Here is a 21,271-nt window from a genome sequence, read left to right as displayed (position 1 = left end):
CCCTTCAGGAGGTGGGGATGGAGCAGGTGGGAGCAGGATGGAACCTAGTGGGAGTGATGCGCCAGAAAGCACAGGGCCTAATTTGTGTGTGTCAGTCATGGATTGCAGATTTAGAAAAGCCTCTTATACTGACACAAAAGAACAATTTTTCTCCACAAAATGAGACAATGCCTTCTCATGTTATACAGAGCCATAATTCAAATAAATGGATACATTATTGCTGTAATGGTTGTTAAAGTAAATTACAGCAGTCTCCATTTCTGGAACTTTTCCTGTTGCAGTCTCTCCCCCTTGGGTTGTGATCGCTGTGAAGAAACCGAGAGACAGACCCTCGCTGTTGACTACAAAATCCAATCTTTTTGACATTTGGCTATTGCCCTCAGATTTCCTTTACAAAAATCTACTTAAACTGTCAGGGGCGAGTATGCAGGGTTTAAGCGAATGTGTCAACCCACTATATCTCATGTCCAGAAACCCTTCAACTCTCTGAGGCAATGTGCCTCACCTTCCCTCATTTCCGATGTTTCTTTTCATGTATTCATGTCTGGAAAAGGGGGTCATCATCAAACTTGATTTGAGACAACAGGAATCGAGCTCTCGTCAGTAACTTGTCACAGTGAGGACAGTGTTTTATTATGGGCCTTCTAGGCCACTTTGGATTAACTCTGCAGTGGGCATGTGGAAGAGTATACATGTAATTTCAGAATCATAATGACAAGCTCCATCAGAGGGGAAAAATAGCCCCTTCAAAATCTGATTGTATGGAGATTATATGCAACTATCCCCCAAGTAATGAGGAGATCCCACTCCCTTTCAGTCTGATTGGTTTACGTGCTGGTTTTTGACAATAGGTCTGTCTGTATGCATCGATTCATCAAGTGTCCACAACCTCCTACCTACACCCCCACATCCACACACACCCTCGCACTCACCCGCCCATGGGAGCACAGCAAACAAGAGTTGATTAGGAATGCCTCGTCTCAGACAAAGGACAGTGAGCTGAAGTTGCTGGTCTGGATTCATTGTCATTAGCAGTGAACGGCAAGTCCTTTTTAAACTCATTAGTTGATAAAACACCCTCTGATTTCCCATTAAAAAAATCATTTATCCTCCCTTGCTGGCAATGCCCTCTTTCTTTCCACGTCTCCACATGTCCATAGCCACACTGGGGACAGGAAAATGAACAGAAGTTTTCATACGTTTCACTCAAGGATTCTGGCAGTGATGCTTCTAATAGAAAAAAAGTATAGGGGTGATGCATGTTTCTGCTAGTGACAATTAATGCCAATTAATGCCCCGGGGAAAAGCCTTCAAAAACTGTTGATGTTCACTGATGTTCTATTTGCTGGGAGGCAAAGTTATTATATATATTTTTTGTAACATTTCATGAAATAGTGGCAACACTTTTTGCACTTGCCTAATGGAATTTGGCCCACTGTTGGTGTACTCTAATTAAGTAATTCTGCCTGAGGGGGTGTAGTATATGACGAATTGACCACGGCAAAGGGGCTGGTTTTAGGATTACAGCCCTTTGCCATGGTATATTGCCCATATACAGTGGGGCAAAAAAAGTATTTAGTCAGCCACCAATTGTGCAAGTTCTCCCACTTAAAAAGATGAGAGAGGCCTGTAATTTTCATCATAGGTACACTTCAACTATGACAGACAAAATGAGGGAAAAAATCCAGAAAAATCACATTGAAGGAATTTTAATGCATGTTTTTGCAAATTATGGTGGAAAATAAGTATTTGGTCACCTACAAACAAGCAGGATATCTGGCTTTCACAGACCTGTAACTTCTTCTTTAAGAGGCTCCTCTGTCCTCCACTCGTTACCTGTATTAATGGCACCTGTTTGAACTTGTTATCAGTATAAAAGACACCAGTCCACAACCTCAAACAGTCACACTCCAAACTCCACTATGGCCAAGACCAAAGAGCTGTCAAAGGACACCAGAAACAAAATTGTAGACCTGCACCAGGCTGGGAAGACTGAATCTGCAATAGGTAAGCAGCTTGGTTTGAAGAAATCAACTGTGGGAGCAATTATTAGGAAATGGAAGACATACAAGACCACTGATAATCTCCCTCGATCTGGGGCTCCACGCAAGATCTCACCCCGTGGGGTCAAAATGATCACAAGAAAGGTGAGCAAAAATCCCAGAACCACACGGGGGGACCTAGTGAATGACCTGCAGAGAGCTGGGACCAAAGTAACAAAGCCTACCATCAGTAACACACTACGCCGCCGGGGACTCAAATCCTGCAGTGCCAGACGTGTCCCCCTGCTTAAGCCAGTACATGTCCAGGCCCGTCTGAATTTTGCTAGAGAGCATTTGGATGATCCAGAAGAAGATTGGGAGAATGTCATATGGTCAGATGAAACCAAAATATAACTTTTTGGTAAAAACTCAACTCGTCGTGTTTGGAGGACAAAGAATGCTGAGTTGCATCCAAAGACCACCATACCTACTGTGAAGCATGGGGGTGGAAACATCATGCTTTTGGGCTGTTTTTCTGCAAAGGGACCAGGATAACTGATCCGTGTAAAGGAAAGAATGAATGGGGCCATGTATCGTGAGATTTTGAGTGAAAACTTCCTTCCATCAGCAAGGGCATTGAAGATGAAACGTGGCTGGGTCTTTTAGCATGACAATGAACCCAAACACACCGCCCGGGCAACAAAGGAGTGGCTTTGTAAGAAACATTTCAAGGTCCTGAAGTGGCCTAGCCAGTCTCCAGATCTCAACCCCATAGAAAATCTTTGGAGGGAGTTGAAAGTCTGTGTTGCCCAGCAACAGCCCCAAAACATCACTGCTCTAGAGGAGATATGCATGGAGGAATGGGCCAAAATACCAGCAAGTGTGTGAAAACCTTGTGAAGACTTACAGAAAACGTTTGACCTCTGTCATTGCCAACAAAGGGTGTATAACAAAGTATTGAGATAAGTATTTGGTCAATAACAAAAGTTTATTTTCCACCATCATTTGCAAATAAATAAATAAAAAATCCTACAATGTGATTTTCTGGATATTTTTTGTTCTCATTTTGTCTGTCATAGTTGAAGTGTACCTATGATGAAAATTACAGGCTTCTCTCATCTTTAAGTGGGAGAACTTGCACAATTGGTGGCTGACTAAATACTTTTTTGCCCCACTGTACCACGACCCCCCGAGGTGCCTTATTGCTATTATACACTTTCTTACCAATGCAATTAGAACAGTAAAAATGTATTTTTTGTCATACCTGTGGTATTGTCTGATATACTGTACCATGGCTTTCGGCAAAAGCAGCATTCAGGACTCCAACCACCCAGTTTATAATGGAAGACTATAACAGAAAGCAATTGTCTATGATGCTGTAAATCTGTTGGGGAATTTCCTGACTGTTTTAAAAGTCAGTCTTGAATCTTCTGTGTATTATAGCTCTGCTCTTCTGTGATGCAAGCAATTTTGATCTTCCGCCAACAATACATTTAGCGACAGAGGAGCAAAAGCAATTGCTATTTCCTGGCAGAATATCCCATTTATTCAAATGTTAGACAAAAGGAAATACACATTTGTGAGGTGTGCAATCGATGAACAACTCTGTTTATCTACAGTTTATACATTTGTGTGTGATACATATATAATCTCGTCATATGTAGTTAAAACAACATATCCCCACCCCATTTAAATATCCAGAATATCAAAGACCCCAATCCCTCCCTAATTTGTTTGGCAATCTAAAGTTGTAAAAAAGCCTTTTTTAAATTGTTATTTTTTAAAAACATTCATTCAAAGATGCATTGAGTGTTAAAATTCAAGTCAGTATTATCCATCCAGCTACAATCAATATTCACTTTGGAATATGGCTAAAGGCAAAGACAACGACTTCAGAGTTCAGGCAGAAGTTCAAAGACTAGCATTGTTATGTCTCTAGTCTAGCGCCTGTAGCATCTGCTGTAATCCAGTCAAAACAAGAGGAGTAAGATAAAAGAGAATGCAAAAAACAAACTGCAATCTAACACCAGTTTGAATCCATATCTTCACTTCGTTCTCTGCTCACATGCTCTCGCTCTGAGATCCTGAAGACCTACCTGAGCAGAGTTTTTAGGATCAATGGTTATGAAGCATATGCCTCTGAAACACTTAATCCTCCCTTTTTAATGTATATCTTGCAGGCAGTTTTGGTTGAAAGAAGAAAAACTGAAATGTAGCATGAAACAATGAGGAAGTTGTGGGGATTAGAGCAGAGAGTGTATTACAATTTTGCATGGATGTCTTCGTGTCGCAGCACTTTGTAGGTGATCCAGTAGAAAATGTTGAAGAAGAGGAAGCTCAGAGGGAAGACGGCCCTGGATATCGTGTCGATGCGCTTGGCCCGGTCCACGAAGCGCTGGCGGACCGCTTCGCCATCATAAACTGTGGACACCGCTGGGGGTGGCGGGGTGAAGACTGTTGCCCCCTCCACAGTTGTTCCGTCCTTGGTCTGTAGGCAGTGACCCAGTCCGTAGCCGCGGAAGTAAAACCCACGGCTGTCTCTCGCCAGTTCCTCTTCCTGGGGGATCAAAAGGAAAACACAGATTGGCTTCACACTGTCAACTGGCATTAGCTCATATTTCTTCCCAGTGGATAATTCTCAGACACAGGCATTTGGGGTGTATCGTAGCAAAAGGGCTATAGGGTGAGGGCACGATATAAAAAAAAAAACATCAAGCATGCCTGAAAATATAACTTAAAGGGAGATGTACTTCCAGTCTAAAGTGTTGTACTTTTGCCTCGTGTGATGGATTCTTTATGAGAGATGGGCTTTATAAATACATTTGATTGATTGATTGATTAATCAAGCCAGCGCCCTAAGATCACTTTTGTTCAATCATCTGCCTTTCTGGAGTGTCCACAGCGTCATTAAAGCGAAGGGGACGTTTTAATTATCAGTATAACAAAAATCTACTCAATTTTTCTTTGTAGGCTAAGGACACTTTTTTTAATGATCTCTCAAGGTGCTTGAGTGAAAAGTCGGGGTCCGACAAAAAACTCACAATGGGCATTACCATGTGATGGATGGCACCCTTTCCACGCAGAGTGAGACGCCCTGTTCCCTTTCTTTGTGGAGAATATTAATAGACATGTAGCTTAACGCTGACAGTCCTTTGACACCTTGAGAGATGCCATTTGGCAGGGGGAAAGTGGAAATGTAGGATCTAAATTGGGTGATTAATAGTCAGTGTGAAGGCAGTGAGTCAATTGACCCTCCCCCCCTCGAGTGTCTCTCTCCCTGACCCTTAATGCCCTTAGTGAAGGGCAGTTACCAATATGTCCCCATTTATTGCCCAACTTCAGCTCCGCCATGTTCTTTTCTTCAATAATGAGCATTGGCTTCCCTCTCCAACTTGCCTGCCTTGTTCCTTGGCTGTAAGTGAACTTGGTAGAAACTAACCATTTATCTGTTGCACAATGACAAATTACACCTTACAACAGAAGGATGAGGAGATCTTCTTGCACTTAACTATCTCTTCTACTTCCACCTAAACTACAGTACGTCATGTGCTGAGGTCTAATGATGCGTTTCACTAAAGATAATAGGTACTCATCATCATTGGCCCGTGCTCATGGCCCCAGTCAGGTAGCTTTGGTACACACTTTGTGATTTGTTGAAGAGGAGTGCCGTTCTCACCACTGGGATCAACAGCATGCAGTGTCCTGACTCTGCAGAGCAGGGGTGGACAAGGACCAGAAATTGGCCAGGGCATTTCTGACACACCGGCCCTGGGTCGGTCCATTTTGGGCCAGCGTCTGGTTAATTGGACAGCAGTCAATTAGCCAAATGGTGATCATTCTGAGCAAAAATCATAACATTTGCATGCCCATGGGCTGCGCCCGCTCTGCGTCCTAAAGATGGACCAGCCCACCGGGTATTTTCCCGAACTGCCCTATTGCCAGTGTAAACTGAGTGTATGTGGAAAAGTTGGTGTTAAAAATGGAGTTGCACTTCTGGTGACTTTCCTTTTACCCGACTGCTAGAAATTCACACCAACGTTTTACATTATCGACTTGGGCCTGGGGGTCAGAGCAGCAAGTAGTTGTCGCCACTTTGAAATCAAACAGGTAAGTATATTTCAAGGGGTATGTATACTTTCTGAAGGCACTGTGAACCCCCCCTCCCCCACAAAGTGATTACAGACGAGGGAGAGAACACACCTGGAGCCGCAGACATAGAAAGGCATCGGACTTCAAATAAATGTTTATAATTAGGACGGAGTGAAGGTCAGGAGCCAAACCAGGGGAAGGAGAGTGAGAAGGGGCTTGTTTTAGGCAAACATATGGTGGAGCAGACCACATTCAGTTTGGGGATCAGAAGTGGCGGAAGACATTCAGTTTGGGGTGACACGGGTTGGTTTTACCCTGGCACAGGCGCTGCAGTGCTGATTCAGGTTCCCGTGGTAGCTGGTGCTGGTAGTGCTGTTGCTAGGCAGGTCGTTCACTTTCCTCAGTGACTCTACACTCCCCGGTTGATTGGCCAAGGCCATGGCCTCCATAGGGAAAGGAGCAAGTACACAGATTGGAATAATGCCATTTGAAACCATGCTATTCTCTCAATACCAGTCAGAAACCAGTTGCACATTGGACTGTGTACTTATTTGCTCAGCTTTTATTATATTACAAGGGTCCCGAGAGAAAGAGTCGCTAAGTTCCTCAAACTTAATTCCACAGAAATGCTAATCTGCTTTTTGCTGAGTGCAGGAAATCTTCTCTGCTTCATTCCAAATTCAGCTAAAGCACTGGCTTGGAGCCAAAATGTGTGATAAAAAAGTGGACATAAAATGTATCAAACATGGTGATGTGGAACTAAATGGAAAACAAGCTATGCTATTTAGTCTTTAAGTCAGAAGTGCTCAAGGAAAACGTTGAAAGTACAATTCATCATCCATAGCTGTTACCAAAGGAATTACTGTGGCTCAGGAGGCTGAGGAAAATATCCTTAAGGAACTAGAGTAGGCTCGGCAAACACCCTACAATTGTTGGCTCGGCAAACACCCTATAATATAACACATTATAATTCCTGTATGATGTAAGCTGTAGTGTATACAGTAGAAGTACATGGGTGCTTGGAACTCAGGGTCTAACTGCTCTCTCTGGTTTTTCAAAGCTGAAGACCATGGAGGTACAATAGGTATTGATGAACCCTGGTCAGTCGGTGGCAGTAGACAGGTGTGCTCCATCAGACCAAGGCTTTGCTTCAATACCACCCTAGATGGATAACTCAGAAGCCAAATTTCTCGACGGGAGTAATTGCCCAACTGATGTGGAGAGGAGGAGTCATAGGGTGCTAAAAAATAGGAATTAAAAAACAATATTAATATTTCCTCACAAAAGTAATGTACTGGCCCTTTACTAGTCCTGTGTTAACGGACCGATATAGCCGCTATGGGAGGAGTTACTTCTTGCTCTTGTGGACAATCATTTTTTCCCCTGTTATTGATTTGGGTCCAGTAGACGGTCCATTAAATCTGTGGGATTTGTCTGCCCTGGACAGTGGAAGCTTTACTACAAGTCTGGGAAAGCAGCCCAGCCATTTTGGAGCACAGCTTAATGTGATTCTTTCGGACTCTTGTCTCTGCTCTTGAGATTTAATTCTGTTTCGCTAAAGGGTCTTCCATTTGATCATATGCTCTCAGTAGCACTACCGCTCTACACTCTCTACAAGTGGGTACATGGTGGATTGGTTGTTTGCCTGGAAAGTAATACTTCAGATCAGCAATTTAAGTCGTAAGCTCTCATTCATCCTTTAAAACCCCCTGTATTACTTTCCCAGAGTTCCAGTGATGTGAGGCTGGAAAACAGCCTGTTAACCCAGCAGGGGAATGGTGTGCCGGGGGGAGCAGGGAGCACACAAACCTCTATGAAAGTTAGTGCTCATCATGGAAATGAGCTGAGCCTGAAACGAGCTGATTTTTCTCATGTAATGTGACGGCCAGCTGTAGTGTGTTGCCGTTGTCAGTCTCTGAATAAACATAGGCGCACCATGACATGGGGCATAAGTCAGTGTGATAGGAGATGACAGGTAGGTGTGTGTGTGGTGGTTTACACTCACTATTCTCTGCCGCCGCTGCTTCTTCCTCAGTCTGATGAACTCCTTGTGTTGCCGTGAGACAAAGTTGACTGCTGCGTACTCGAGCAGTGCGGCGAACACGAACAGCAAGCACACGGCCATCCAGATGTCAATGGCCTTCACGTAGGACACCTGGAGACGCAGGGAAGGAGTACACAATGTCGCCGGGTCATCAATAGCCAATCAATTGAGGTGTTGGTGCGCATAATGACGGAGGTGTGACTTTCAACCCATCCCTCAACCAGGCAGACTATGGAGCCATGTCCTCAGAATGGCTCAGAATTCCAATGGGAGTCAATAAGATACAGGCAGACATCATCCTTGAGAGGTCACAGTAAGACCCAGGTAAAGTCAACTCTCTATTCATGAACACGCCAAGGTCAAAACAGATCAAACTCAAATTGGAAATTCAATAGTCTGCCAGCTACCTGTCTAGACATGGCCTAGTTATTGTGATATTTCCTTATTCAGCCCAACCTAGCTATTGTGATTTTTTTCTTAACCCGTCAAACCTAGAGGCCTAGCGTGAGGCAGCAGTTACTTATCCAGGTACTTCCACATGTGTGTCATGGCAAGCATTGCAGATGCTGGAAGTATTGGTTATGAACTGGACCGTTACATTGCGTTCTGTTGATCGGTCAGGTGACCATAACCAGGGGTAACATCAGATTGATCTTAGCTTCATACTTCGAAAATTGGCATGGTCTACTTTGAACCAGCCTACTAAAGTGACATCTGAAATAGCCAATCAGCATTGGGAGAGGAGTCATTTGATTGGACTGAAACAATTTGAAAGATTCTGATACATACCCACCAAATCTAGCGGTTCCTACAGCGACGCATCTGGTGTATAGTGTTTACGCGCGCTAGCACTTACTATACTCGCCGTCCATCATCCCGCTTACTTGCCTTACTTTTTAACACTACATCCCTGAGGTTGGTAGACCATTATCTCTGCTGACCTTGGGTAAAGAGGCCCGGGACCCAGAGCTCTGGGTGGTCATAGTGAGCACGGTGGTTATGCCTAGGCCCACTCTAGCCGGGGCAGCATCCATGTTGATCCAGAAGGAGACCCAGGACAGGATGACAATGAGCAGGCTGGGGATGTACATCTGGATCAGGTAATAGCCCATCTGTCTCTCCAGGTGGAACTTAACCTCGATGCAGGTGAATTTACCTGCCACCGGAAACAATAGAAATGGCAAGTATGTGTGTCAGTCTAAATGTTTAAATGTGTAGGTTGGAAAAGTTGCCACTGGTCCATGTTGATAAGGAAGTTGTTGCTACTCCATTGAGCACTTAATTATATATATTTTTCTCAGTTAAACTAAGTGAGCATAAAGCACCGTCTTTATGCTCTGAACTTTTCTTAAACTTGAATTCAATCCCCAAACCTCTATACTGTCATTTATGTTTCTACCAGAAGAACAATGGAAGTGAAGTTCCACCAAGGTCCCACCTGTGTTGTAGTGCTTGGTGCAGTAGCCTAGATCCTGCTCATCTTTCAGCACAAACTGTGGGAGCGTCAGATCATCAGCCACCTGCACCGGGTTCTCGGCCAACCACTCGAAGATCAGATCATTCATGGTGTACCCAACTACAGAGAACGAGACAGTGGGGGGAGGAGGGGTGGGAGAGATTGAGAAACAGAGGTGCAAAGGGCAAGATATAAGTGTTGGGCGGTTTCCAGATTTTTGTATCTTCATTCTGGGATTTACAATATTACATGCTTGATACACCAGGGGGCGCCAAACAAATGCAAAAAAACGACCATTGGGAATCTGTTCCAGAATGCTAACAAAAGTAGCACAAGTAACAGCGAATTTCCAATGAGTCTGCTAGCTAAATATGCCAACAAACACACACAAAAATAACAAATTGCAAAGACAGGCAATCCAGCTCATAAAGTTATAAATATATGTAGGAGCTACAGAATAACTGCAGTGTACTGCAATATAATTAAGCAATAAGGCAGTATTTGCAGCATAGTGCACTTTAACTGCAGTTATACTGTATTGCACCTCGGTTATACTGCACTCTGACTGCAATCTTTTTTCGTAAGGGAAGTTAATCTGAATTTTTCACGCAGGAAAAAAATATAATATACGTAAGTAATCTTATTCTGCGTTTTGTAAAGGCAGATCTCAAATGCTTATTTTTGTCATTTCTGCTGGGCATCACACACATTTTGTGCTTCACTTGCACTTCTCCACTCATGAGAATTCAAGAATGGGCATTCTATCAGCAGACAGTGCTTTGACTGATGTGTAGCTACTTTTCTCTGGTACTTTTCTTGGTATAGCGAACCTACTTTTCTCTGGTAAAATTCAAGATGAACTTCAAGAAACCATGATAAACATTAGAAATAGGATGGCCATGCATCAGCTGAATAGCGTTCCACTTCTGTTCATGAAAATTAACACATTTTCTGCCGAATGTGTTGCACTAACGTATTTCAGACGGAAATCTATAGTTGCACGTCCCTTATCACTCCATTGAAACCAAAAACATTCAATATGAAACGCGACCCGTCAATACACAGCTGGACTCACCTGCTCCGGCTTTCTCCCTTTGTGCTATTTACACGTGACTGGCTGTTCTAGGGAACTATAAGCTTCATAATGTAAAATAATATGTAATAACCTGCTTTATGTCCTAACGCATTGCACAAGTTGACTGCAGGTATTTACTTAAAAAGTAACTACAATGTATTGAAAAACTTAAAAGAAAGTTTCAAATGGTATTAAAAAACCATCCTGTGGCCATTTACAAATAACCTGGTGTATGGTATACCGCCCAAGCTTAAATGATAGACATATGGAGAGAGGGATAGAGTTGAGAAAGGGAGAGATGGAGGGTTGGACAGACATAGACCAGGGTGTAAAGAGTTAGGGAGGGAGAGGTGTGGGATATATAGGGCGATGTCCCTCAGTCCAGCTGCCATTCTGTTCACATCTCCCTCCCCGCCTGTTTGTCATGATAAAGGTCATACGCCACAGCTTCCAAAGTGGCAGACCGGTTGCTTGAAGGTTGAATGCGAAGGGTGAACGTGAGGTGCATGCCTCCCCGACAGCGGGAGCTAATGGCTTAATGGATGCAGGGTTGCCCTTGCATTCGCTTACACGTGTTTGCGCCGCTGAAGACCCACAAAGCCTGTCAGTTTGGTGAGGTTACAGTTTAAGCAAACATACATCACACTCGACCAAGCACCCGTACATAACCACTCAAGACGAGACTGTAATTGCTTTGCACACACACACACCCCACCCTCGGCCGCCCATTAGAGCACAGTATACAGGAGTTGTTTAGAAGTGCCTTGCCTCAGACAAAGGACAGTAAGCTGAGGCTGCCGTGGAATACTTTACACATCTGAATAATACTACTGATGTCCATCTGGGGCCCCTTGGGGCCCGAGTAACAAAGACATCAATTATTGAAGATATTATCCCCCGATCCTTACCAGCAGACTGAAAACAACGCCACCACTAAAACACACGTATTTCTCCCCTGTTGAGTTCTGAGTCATTCACACAACCTTCATTAACGAGCAAGGAAAATATCAAGGTTTTCATAACGGTGATGAAATGTTCTCTGGACTGTCTGGATGTGTTTGACAAGGTTACCTAGCAGAGAATATGGTTTCGTATTGATGTGGTCTGGTCTCTTTTTGATGTTTATGGGCCTTGTCCCTGTAAAAAAACACATTTAGATGGTGCTCTGAATTAGTCCAGTCTAACTCTGTCCAGTGGATTTACACTTTATCCATTTACTTACTAGTTTAATGATACCAAATTGGGTCACAAGAACACATCATGGTTTAAAAGATTGTTTGAAATATGAAATAGCTACATGATCTGTCAGAATAAGGCAAACATAAAAAATGTAAATGTTTACTAGAGCTCAAGGCATCAAGATTACAGGTAACAAACAGCACTGGAATCCTCAGACCACTCCCTCCCGCTCCCTTCCCTCCTCGCTCTCTCTCAATGTGGCAGCGTTGGCAGTTGGCACATCGCGTGGCAGTTAAACCTGCAACTGTGTCCTCGCCCTGTCCTCCCGGGCAGACAAGGTGATCACACCCTTGGGCGGTGTAGTAACACTTGTCAAAACAGAGCTGGCTGGCCCCTTTAGAGCCACAGAGAGGAGGGCTTCCTTTAATCAGAAAGGATTAGGACTCCTGTAATGGCCCTGTCAGGTAGTAAACCTGCTGGCTGGCACGTTCTCTGCTGTTGGACAAGATCTCTCCTCACTTGATCTCCACACTTTAGGAGGGTTTAACTGCAGACAACGGAGGGGACGACGACGACGACAGTGGTATAGGGTTACTCTGTAGGGCAATGATGAGAATAGTGAACCTCACAGATGTAGGATTTTAATTTGATCGTTCTTTTGTTGCTGAGAAATTTCCTGCACCACAGGAAATGCAGAGCTTCATAATTTGCATACATTCACAGAAAACCAACATGGTTATATTAACAGTTTAGCACTTTTCATGTAGCCTGATTGTGGCCAACTAATAGCCTATCCACAATCAAGCAACATTATGAACTAAACTTTAAAATCCTATTGCTGCAGGATTATTTTGCTGTGACAATATAGGTCAAATTAAGATCCTACATCTGTATATGCATCTGCATATTGATTCCCACAAATATATATATTCATCTTTATCATATTTGGCATTGAAATACACTGAGTATACAAAAGACTGGCCAAGTGAATCCAGGTGAAAGCTATGATCCCTTATTGTTGTCACTTGTTAAATCCACTTCAATCAGTGTAGATGAATGGGAAGAGACAGGTTAAAGAAGGATTTTTAAGCCTTGAGACAATTGAGACACGGACTGTGTATGTGTGCCATTCAGAAGGTGAAAGGGCAAGACAAAATATTTAAGTGGCTTTGAACAGGGTACGGTAGTAGGTGCCAGGCACAACGGTTTGTGTCAAGAACTACGATGCTGCTGGGTTCTTCCATACTCAACAGTTTCCCATGTGTATCAAGAATGGTCCACCACCCAAAGGACATCCAGCCAACTTGATACAACCGTGGGAAGCATTGGAGTCAACACGGGCCAGCATCCGGCATGGACACCTAGTAGTATCCATACCCCGACATATAGAAGCCAACAGTGGAGGTTTCATAACAGCAATAAAACCTAGTGGTCAAACTGGGAAATGGTTCCAATGGAAAAACGATTGGAACCATTTCCCTGTTTGACCACTAGGTTTTATGGGTATTATGACTCATACTGTGGTACACCCTAAAGGCTGTTCTGAGGGCAACAGAGGGGGGTGCAACTCAATATTAGGAAGGTGTTCCTAATGTTTGGTATAGTCTGTTTTTGCTCCAAGCAAGTTCTTAAACTAGTGAAACTATTCCAATTGAAACAGAGGGGCAAAGCAATAGGAATATCAACTAGTTATTTTGTCTGGCCTTGTGGAGGGCGCCAGGGGTGAGGCATATAATAAAAGGGAACATAAAATGAAGGTTTCATTATTGATATCCTGGAAATGAGATTTGTAGGGGGGCAGATGCCATCAGTGCTGGGGGCAAGGGGGTAGCGAATTGACTTTTTTTCTTGACCTTTTATCTAGGTAATAAGGAAGGACATGCTATATCCAGGATTTAGCCACTGACTTTGTTCTATTTATATGTTTTATGAAGAGATTCCTACATGTTTGATACACTGCACATTCATTTCATTGCCCTTAAAGGATATCACTGTCAAAGGGGTGGCAGGTAGCCGAGTGTTTAGAGCGTTGGACTTGTAACCGAAAGGTTGCAAGATCGAATCCTCGAGACGACAATTTGTTGTTCTGCCCCTGAACAAGGCAGTTAACCCACTGTTCCTAGGCAGTCATTGAAAATAAGAATTTGTTCTTAACTGACTTGCCTAGTTAAATAAAGGTAAAATAAAAAGCGTGTAATTTGTTATTGCACTACACAAGTCGGTGTCAGAAAGTCCATCTTTTATTTTATGCATGCGTAACCGTCATCAGAGGATGTTTGATAAAAGCAGCAACTCAAAACCTAGCCGGTCACATTCAGGCATTGAATATAACCTCAATCAATGTCACCCCTTTGTGATGATAAGATTAAGATTTTCACAACTAAAATTGCTCCATCTATAAGCTAATAGCCAGTATGAAAAGGGGAGGAGGAGGAGATGAAAAAGAGGAAGGAGATAGAGGGAGACTCACAGCTTTCAAGCTGCATGGTACAGGTCTGAATATCCATGGGGAAATTCTTCAAGTCCATAGGGCAGGACAGGATGAGAGTCAGCCTGAGATAGAGAGAGACAAGGGCAGCTTTAGGTTAAAGGTAAAGGGCAAAGGAGAGCGTAGAAGAAGAGAATTATAACATACAGAGAGAAATGAAGACAGAGGCAAGGAGGACAGCTGCAAAGGTCACCAAAGGTGCTTCACAGGGCAGACATTTGATTAAAACTCACCTAATGCTTTGACGGTGGACAGTTTTACGACCTATCCCAAGATGAACTCTGTACTATACATTATGGCATGAATTGTGAGCGTTATCGGAAAAGGCAAATTGCAAAGGATGCTGTGAGTTACAATGCCATTTGGTTACAATAGCAAACTAATTGGTAGACACATCCTTCCCTTTATTTATTGAGGCGCTGATGCATTGAGCCTTCAAGGAGCCGCGGGGAAGAGAAGTAACTATTAAGGAGTTTGAGTTAAGAGAAGCCGTGTAATTACCTGCTGTAATGCATTGCCCAGAGGACAGACGAGAGGCAACAGCGCTATGCTGCTCGCAGCAGGAGCCCCATCGCTATATTGCTGCGATGACGTGAAATTCCAGGCTCAAAAATATCCCCCACAAATACACTGACGAATGAGCCTCCGAAGTTTCTTTGTGTTCTCGGTTTCAGAGAGGTACCTACTAAAATGCCTTTTGGACTACTGTGTGATTGTTAGCGAATAAATCTGCCATTGTAACCAATATGGTATGCCTAACTGCATGTTTTTCAATTCCTTTCATGGGGTCATGAATGTTGATGAAGGAGAGATAGATCAACTCACAGCAGTGTTTGGTTTTGATTGTGGGACTAATATATTGGTATCAAAGTTAATGTGATGAATAACTCACTCGGTCCCCCTGTGGCCACAGACAGAAGCATCTTGAATAACTCACTTGCTCCCCCTGTGGCCACAGACAGAATTGTTTCTGCTCACCTGATGCTATACAGTACACTCCCATCTTGGAAGATCCGCAGCAGTTTGTTGTCGGTGGTGACCTCGTGAAAGTTAGCCCCCTTCTCGTTAGCGAAGAAAAGGTCAGGCTTCCAGATGGAGTCCAACATGGAAGGATCCAGGTCCAAGGAGTCGTCTGGGTACTCCTGGTAAGCCAAGCGGGGATCGTTCCACTTTTGCCGTAGGAACACATTGAGCCTGTAGTCCTGTGGATTGACCAATACATTTAGTAATCGTCTCTTTCTCCATGAATCTTTCCTCGATTCCTCGCATTCTCTTTCTTCGCCACCTCCTCAAAAACGCACTGGAAAAAAGGTCAGAGGGGATGGATTTGGAACTTCTCCTGGAATGCGGTTGAGGAGGCGAGGAGGTAGGACGTCAGGAATTGTGGAAGATGAATCGAGATTGAGACATAGTAGTTTGAGACAGTGTGTCATACCTTGTCACACACTATAGGAGGCAATTAATGAAGTGATACCATTGACAGGTTTCAATTCTTCAATTAGCTTGTTCGGTTCATGATCGTCTGTCTCTGATGTAAAGTAGGAAGTCTGATTCAATGAATAACCTTTACTGTTGTTAATTATAGCCAAGACAACGCAACATTTTAATTAGTTCTTTGAAAAGTAGGGTGTATTTATACTTTGGAAAGTAGTGTGAATCTATGTAGTTTAGGGTTACGCTAAAGGAATTAGGAGTCATGCAGGAGTAATTGACATTTTGTCCATTTGTAAAGGGGGAAATCACAGACAATAACCTAGAATACTTAGTGCAGAATGAAGTACCAGATTCTGGGTTAATCTATGTTCTGTTCAGTGCCTGTTGAAATGACAAAAATATGCTTTGTGGGAAGTAAAATCAATGAATGACTACTTTGAAATTTGGTTAATTCCACAAAAAGTTCACGTCCTCATTTAGTCACAGGAGTTATTCAAGTGAATCATTTAAGTAAATGCTCATGGTATTGAAAGACTCAGCTGTGTCTGTCTCCTCCGGCAGTTCATAACGGTCTGTCTCTGTTCCCATGAGGTACCACAAATAAACTAAGGGCAGCACAACACATTTATCACAATAAACACTAGGCCTTTACCACATTGTCCAGTGACATCACAAGTGTCCTCTGTCCACACTGACCTAACCTGGGGTCCAGCCCTCTGTGCCAAAAGAGCCTTTAACAACTACAATCTACTGACCAAGCACTTTCCCTCTTGTATTGGACAGGCTTACAGGGAGAGATTCTTTCGCACTTCTTTCCATTTCACTCTTTTTTTTCCCTCCAATTTTTCATTTTAATTGCAGAGTGGACAGTTCATTATCAGAACATCACTGACCCACTGGTCTCTGAAGGTTGCTCTGATAGGCTCCAGGAAATAAAGGGAGAGAGGTGAGGGAATTGATCCAATACTGAGCAGGCCAAAGGGTAGGAATTAACAGGGTATTGTATTAGCTGGAGGAGATCATTTAGATTTCTCTTTCTTCAATTCAGGGATTTAGCTAGTAGCCTGCTCAAATATGCTCCTTATCACGGTCATTCATGATTACAAAGCAATGAGACTGCCTTAGGGTTATCATGCTACCTGGATAATTATGGTATTTTGTATAAAGCGCATATTTATTTACATTTTTTATTTCACCTTTCTTTATACAGGTTTGTCTCTCTGAGACCCATTCAAGATGGCAGCAGTCAGCAACACATTCAATGTACACATCACAGCTTAAAACAGTTTCTTATTCCAGGATGTTAATTCACTGTGGAAATTCAAGTTGGTCAGTTGACTCACCATAGTAGTTTCCGTGATGGACCCAAAGCTGTTGATGAAAATATTGCAGGTGACATTCACAGGCGGACCTGAAGAAATGATAAAAAGACAATCCATCACTGCTTATATGGAAGAATCCTTTCAACTGTTTGACCTGCTGTGTAAAAGTTTGTTAGCGATAATTTTGAAATCTTTGAATGACACTGAGGGTTATTGTATGTACAGGAAGTGGTGAGTGTCTTGCTGTTAACTCTCTGATGTGGAGCAAGTATGAAATAGCCACTCAGTGGCCAGTTTATTATGTACACTATCCCTAGCCGCATCCTCTGAGCATGCGGAGACCAGCTGGCTGGTGTGTTTACGGACAATTCAATCGCTCCCTATCCCAGTCTGTTGTCCCCACATGCTGGGGACTTCAGGAAACAGCAGAGGGAGCACCCCTTTATCCACATTGAAGGGACAGCAGTGGAGAAGGTGTAAAGTTTTAAGTTCCTAGGCGTACACATCACAGACAAACTGAAATGGTCCACCCACACAGACAGTGTGGTGAAGAAGGCGCAACAGCGCCTCTTCAACCTCAGGAGGCTGAAGAAATTTGTCTTGTCACCCAAAACCCTGACAAACTTTTACAGATGCACAATCGAGAGCATCCTGTTGGGCTGTAACATAGCCTGGTACGGCAAGAGCCTTGGTGCGGTCTGCACAACACATCACTGGACACCTACAGCACAACTACAGCACCCAATGTCACAGGAAGGCCAAAAAGATCATCAAGGACAATAACCACCTGAGTCACTGCTTGTTCACACCGCTACCATCCAGAAGACAAGGTCAGTACAGGTGAGTCAAAGCTGGGACCAAGAGACTGAAAAACAGCTTCTATCTCAAGGCCATCAGACTGCTAAACAACAATCACAAACTCAGAGAGGCTGCTGCCTATACTGAGACCCAATCACTGGCCACATTAATAAATGGATCACTAGTCATGCTACTTTAAACAATTCCACTTGAATAATGTTTACACATCTTACATTACTCATATCACATGTATATACTGTATTTTCTACCATCTATTTCACCTTGCCTATGCCGCTCGGCCATCGCACGTCCATATATTTATATATACATATTCTCATTCGCCACTTTAGATTTGTGTGTATTAGGTAGTTGTTGGGGAATTGTTAGATTACTTGTTAGATATTACTGCACTGTCGGAACTAGAAGCACAATCATTTCGCTACACTCGCATTAACATCTGCTAACCATGTGTATGTGACAAATTTGATTTACACCACCCCGTTCATGAAATGGCTTGCTATGGAAAGTAGGCAGACCGGCAATGAGGCATTCAGTTACGGTTTGATTGAACGTTAGCATGGGCAAATGAGTTCACTTTCCTTGCTTTGTCTAACACCATCATGAATCTAGCAAAGAAGTTGTATTTAGTTTCATAGCACAAACGTTTGTTAGCACGTTTCTTACGCTGGCTTTAGCCATGGAGGGAGAAGGCCTACCCAGGCAAGTGCAGGGCGTTGCCTAGCAACACGTGCCTCGGAGGGAGACAGTGTCTGCACAGCACAACGGATTCCCATGATTTGTGAATATTTCTGGCTGAGCAGCTAGCGTGACAGTTAAAATAGCTTCAGAAAAAAATATGATTACAGCTATTAGGGAGAAGTATCTAACAAAATAATGACATTATAGCATTCAGTAATTAAAATGTTTTCATATAATAGAAATCTGGGTACATTTATGGATAAAATTCAAACTTTAAGTAAGCAGTTCTATGCTTCCTGTATACTTCTACAGGCAAGTCCTATTCAGCATTGTATTAAAAACAGTGGCTGTCCGCTTGCATTCACTCCGTGAAGTTTTTATGGGAGCTGTGGCACACTTCTGAAAATACTTAAGGTACCTTTGAAGTTGGGTCTGATGCGGGCGTCATAGCCAGACCTTTTCCCCATGAGCTTGTCCAGGAAGTCAGACGGGGACTGCGAGGAGGGGACTGTCCTACTAGAGGACTTTATCTCCTCCTTACAGGAGCCCGGTCTGAGGAAGAACAAAAACAAACACATAACGAGGGGGAGAGAGAAGCAAGAGTTAGAGAAACTTCCAATTGGCATCAGTGGAATACACATAATGAGAGAAAATAAACTTTTACACGGCCGCCTCCGAAAACCCATCGTTTGTCACATGATGTTCAGTACATAGTGTTCAATAGACCCTAACTACAGTGAGGTGGCGAAAGGGGAAAGGTACATCCACATCCAACCCCTGCACTCCCCCTTTCTGTGTGTAATCCAGCCTGGTTTAGCAGCAGTGGGGCTTGACAGATTGATGGCTCAATTGAAATGCTGTGAATGTCACACCAGGGAAGGAAGGCTTTGATTCCAGCTCCTGCATGGCTCAGTCTGCCACTGACAGGCCCAACAGGCCAAGGAGAGAAAGATAGCGATAGAGAGAGAGGGGGAGAGAGCAGTTCCGGAGCCCACGGGCCCTGGCTTGTGTGATGGATCTCTCCTGGCTGGCATGCCGCTGATTTTGCACGATGCTTTTGATGCAATTGTTAGCGGATCAGTCACGATCCTGGCTCCCTCCTGTGAACTATGGAAGGCTATCCCACCCCAGGCCCCTCCCCCAGACTCCCTGTGTGCTGTCTGCCCTTTGTAACCTGGGCTGTGAAGAGGCTCCCTGTCTGCTCTGTGTAGCCTGGTGCCCTGTGTAGCCTGGGATGTGAAGAGGCTCCCTCTCTGCTCTGTGTAACCTGGTGCCCTGTGTAGCCTGGTGCCCTGTGTAGCCTGGTGCCCTGTGTAGCCTGGGATGTGAAGAGGCTCCCTCTCTGCTCTGTGTAGCCTGGTGCCCTGTGTAGCCTGGTGCGCTGTGTAACCTGGGTTGTGAAGAGGCTCCCTCTCTGCTCTGTGTAACCTGGTGCCCTGTGTAACCTGGGCTGTGAAGAGGCTCCCTCTTCTGCTCTGTGTAACCTGGTGTCCTGTGTAACCTGGGCTGTGAAGAGGCTCCCTCTCTGCTCTGTGTAACCTGGTGCCCTGTGTAACCTGGGCTGTGAAGAGGCTCCCTCTCTGCTCTGTGTAACCTGGTGCCCTGTGTAACCTGGGCTGTGAAGAGGCTCCCTCTCTGCTCTGTGTAACCTGGTGCCCTGTGTAACCTGGGCTGTGAAGAGGCTCCCTCTCTGCTCTGTGTAACCTGGTGCCCTGTGTAACCTGGGCTGTGAAGAGGCTCCCTGTCTGCTCTGTTTAACCTGGTGCCCTGTGTAACCTGGGCTGTGAAGAGGCTCCCTGTCTGCTCTGTGTAGCCTGGTGCCCTGTGTAACCTGGTGCCCTTTGAAGAGGCTCCCTGTCTGCTCTGTGTAACCTGGTGCCCTGTGTAACCTGGTGCCCTGTGTAACCTGGGTTGTGAAGAGGCTCCCTCTCTGCTCTGTGTAACCTGGTGCCCTGTGAAGAGGCTCCCTGTCTGCTCTGTGTAACCTGGTGCCATGTGTAACCTGGGCTGTGAAGAGTCTCCCTCTCTGCTCTGTGTAACCTGGGTTGTGAAGAGGCTCCCTCTCTGCTCTGTGTAACCTGGTGCCCTGTGTAACCTGGGCTGTGAAGAGGCTCCCTGTCTGCTCTGTGTAACCTGGTGCCCTGTGTAACCTGGGCTGTGAAAAGGCTCCCTCTCTGCTCTGTGTAACCTGGTGCCCTGTGTAACCTGGGCTGTGAAGAGGCTCCCTGTCTGCTCTGTGTAACCTGGTGCCCCGTGTAACCTGGGTTGTGAAGAGGCTCCCTGTCTGCTCTGTGTAACCTGGTGCCCTGTGTAACCTGGGCTGTGAAGAGGCTCCCTCTCTGCTCTGTGTAACCTGGGCTGTGAAGAGGCTCCCTGTCTGCTTTGAGTAACCTGGTGCCCTGTGTAACCTGGGTTGTGAAGAGGCTCCCTCTCTGCTCTGTGTAACCTGGTGCCCTGTGTAACCTGAGATGTGAAGAGGCTCCATCTCTGCTCTGTGTAACCTGGTGCCCTGTGTAACCTGGGCTGTGAAGAGGCTCCCTGTCTGCTCTGTGTAACCTGGTGCCCTGTGTAACCTGGGTTGTGAAGAGGCTCCCTGTCTGCTCTGTGTAACCTGGTGCCCTGTGTAACCTGGGCTGTGAAGAGGCTCCCTCTCTGCTCTGTGTAACCTGGGCTGTGAAGAGGCTCCCTGTCTGCTCTGAGTAACC

At 44.5% G+C, this 21,271-nt stretch overlaps 1 protein-coding gene across 1 annotated transcript in view; it reads right to left on the bottom strand.

The window, feature by feature from the left end:
* Positions 1-3,503: 3,503 nt before the first annotated feature.
* glra4a (glycine receptor, alpha 4a) overlaps positions 3,504-21,271 on the bottom strand; it is a 95,617-nt gene continuing 77,849 nt past the window's right edge. Inside the window, exons 2-9 of the mRNA XM_052512462.1 lie at positions 18,985-19,118; positions 17,091-17,158; positions 15,292-15,515; positions 14,296-14,378; positions 9,554-9,691; positions 9,057-9,271; positions 8,077-8,226; positions 3,504-4,539 (exon numbers count right to left, since the gene is read on the bottom strand). Of these exons, the coding sequence (XP_052368422.1) occupies positions 4,243-4,539; positions 8,077-8,226; positions 9,057-9,271; positions 9,554-9,691; positions 14,296-14,378; positions 15,292-15,515; positions 17,091-17,158; positions 18,985-19,118 (1,309 nt within the window). The 3' untranslated portion in view covers positions 3,504-4,242. The remainder of the gene's footprint in view (positions 4,540-8,076; positions 8,227-9,056; positions 9,272-9,553; positions 9,692-14,295; positions 14,379-15,291; positions 15,516-17,090; positions 17,159-18,984; positions 19,119-21,271) is intronic.

The sequence above is a fragment of the Oncorhynchus keta genome, chromosome 4 (assembly GCF_023373465.1).
Source record: "Oncorhynchus keta strain PuntledgeMale-10-30-2019 chromosome 4, Oket_V2, whole genome shotgun sequence".
In the NCBI taxonomy this organism is placed as follows: domain Eukaryota; kingdom Metazoa; phylum Chordata; class Actinopteri; order Salmoniformes; family Salmonidae; genus Oncorhynchus; species Oncorhynchus keta.
The sequence above is the reverse complement of the archived record's forward strand: the minus strand, read 5'-3'. Positions and strand labels throughout refer to the sequence as shown.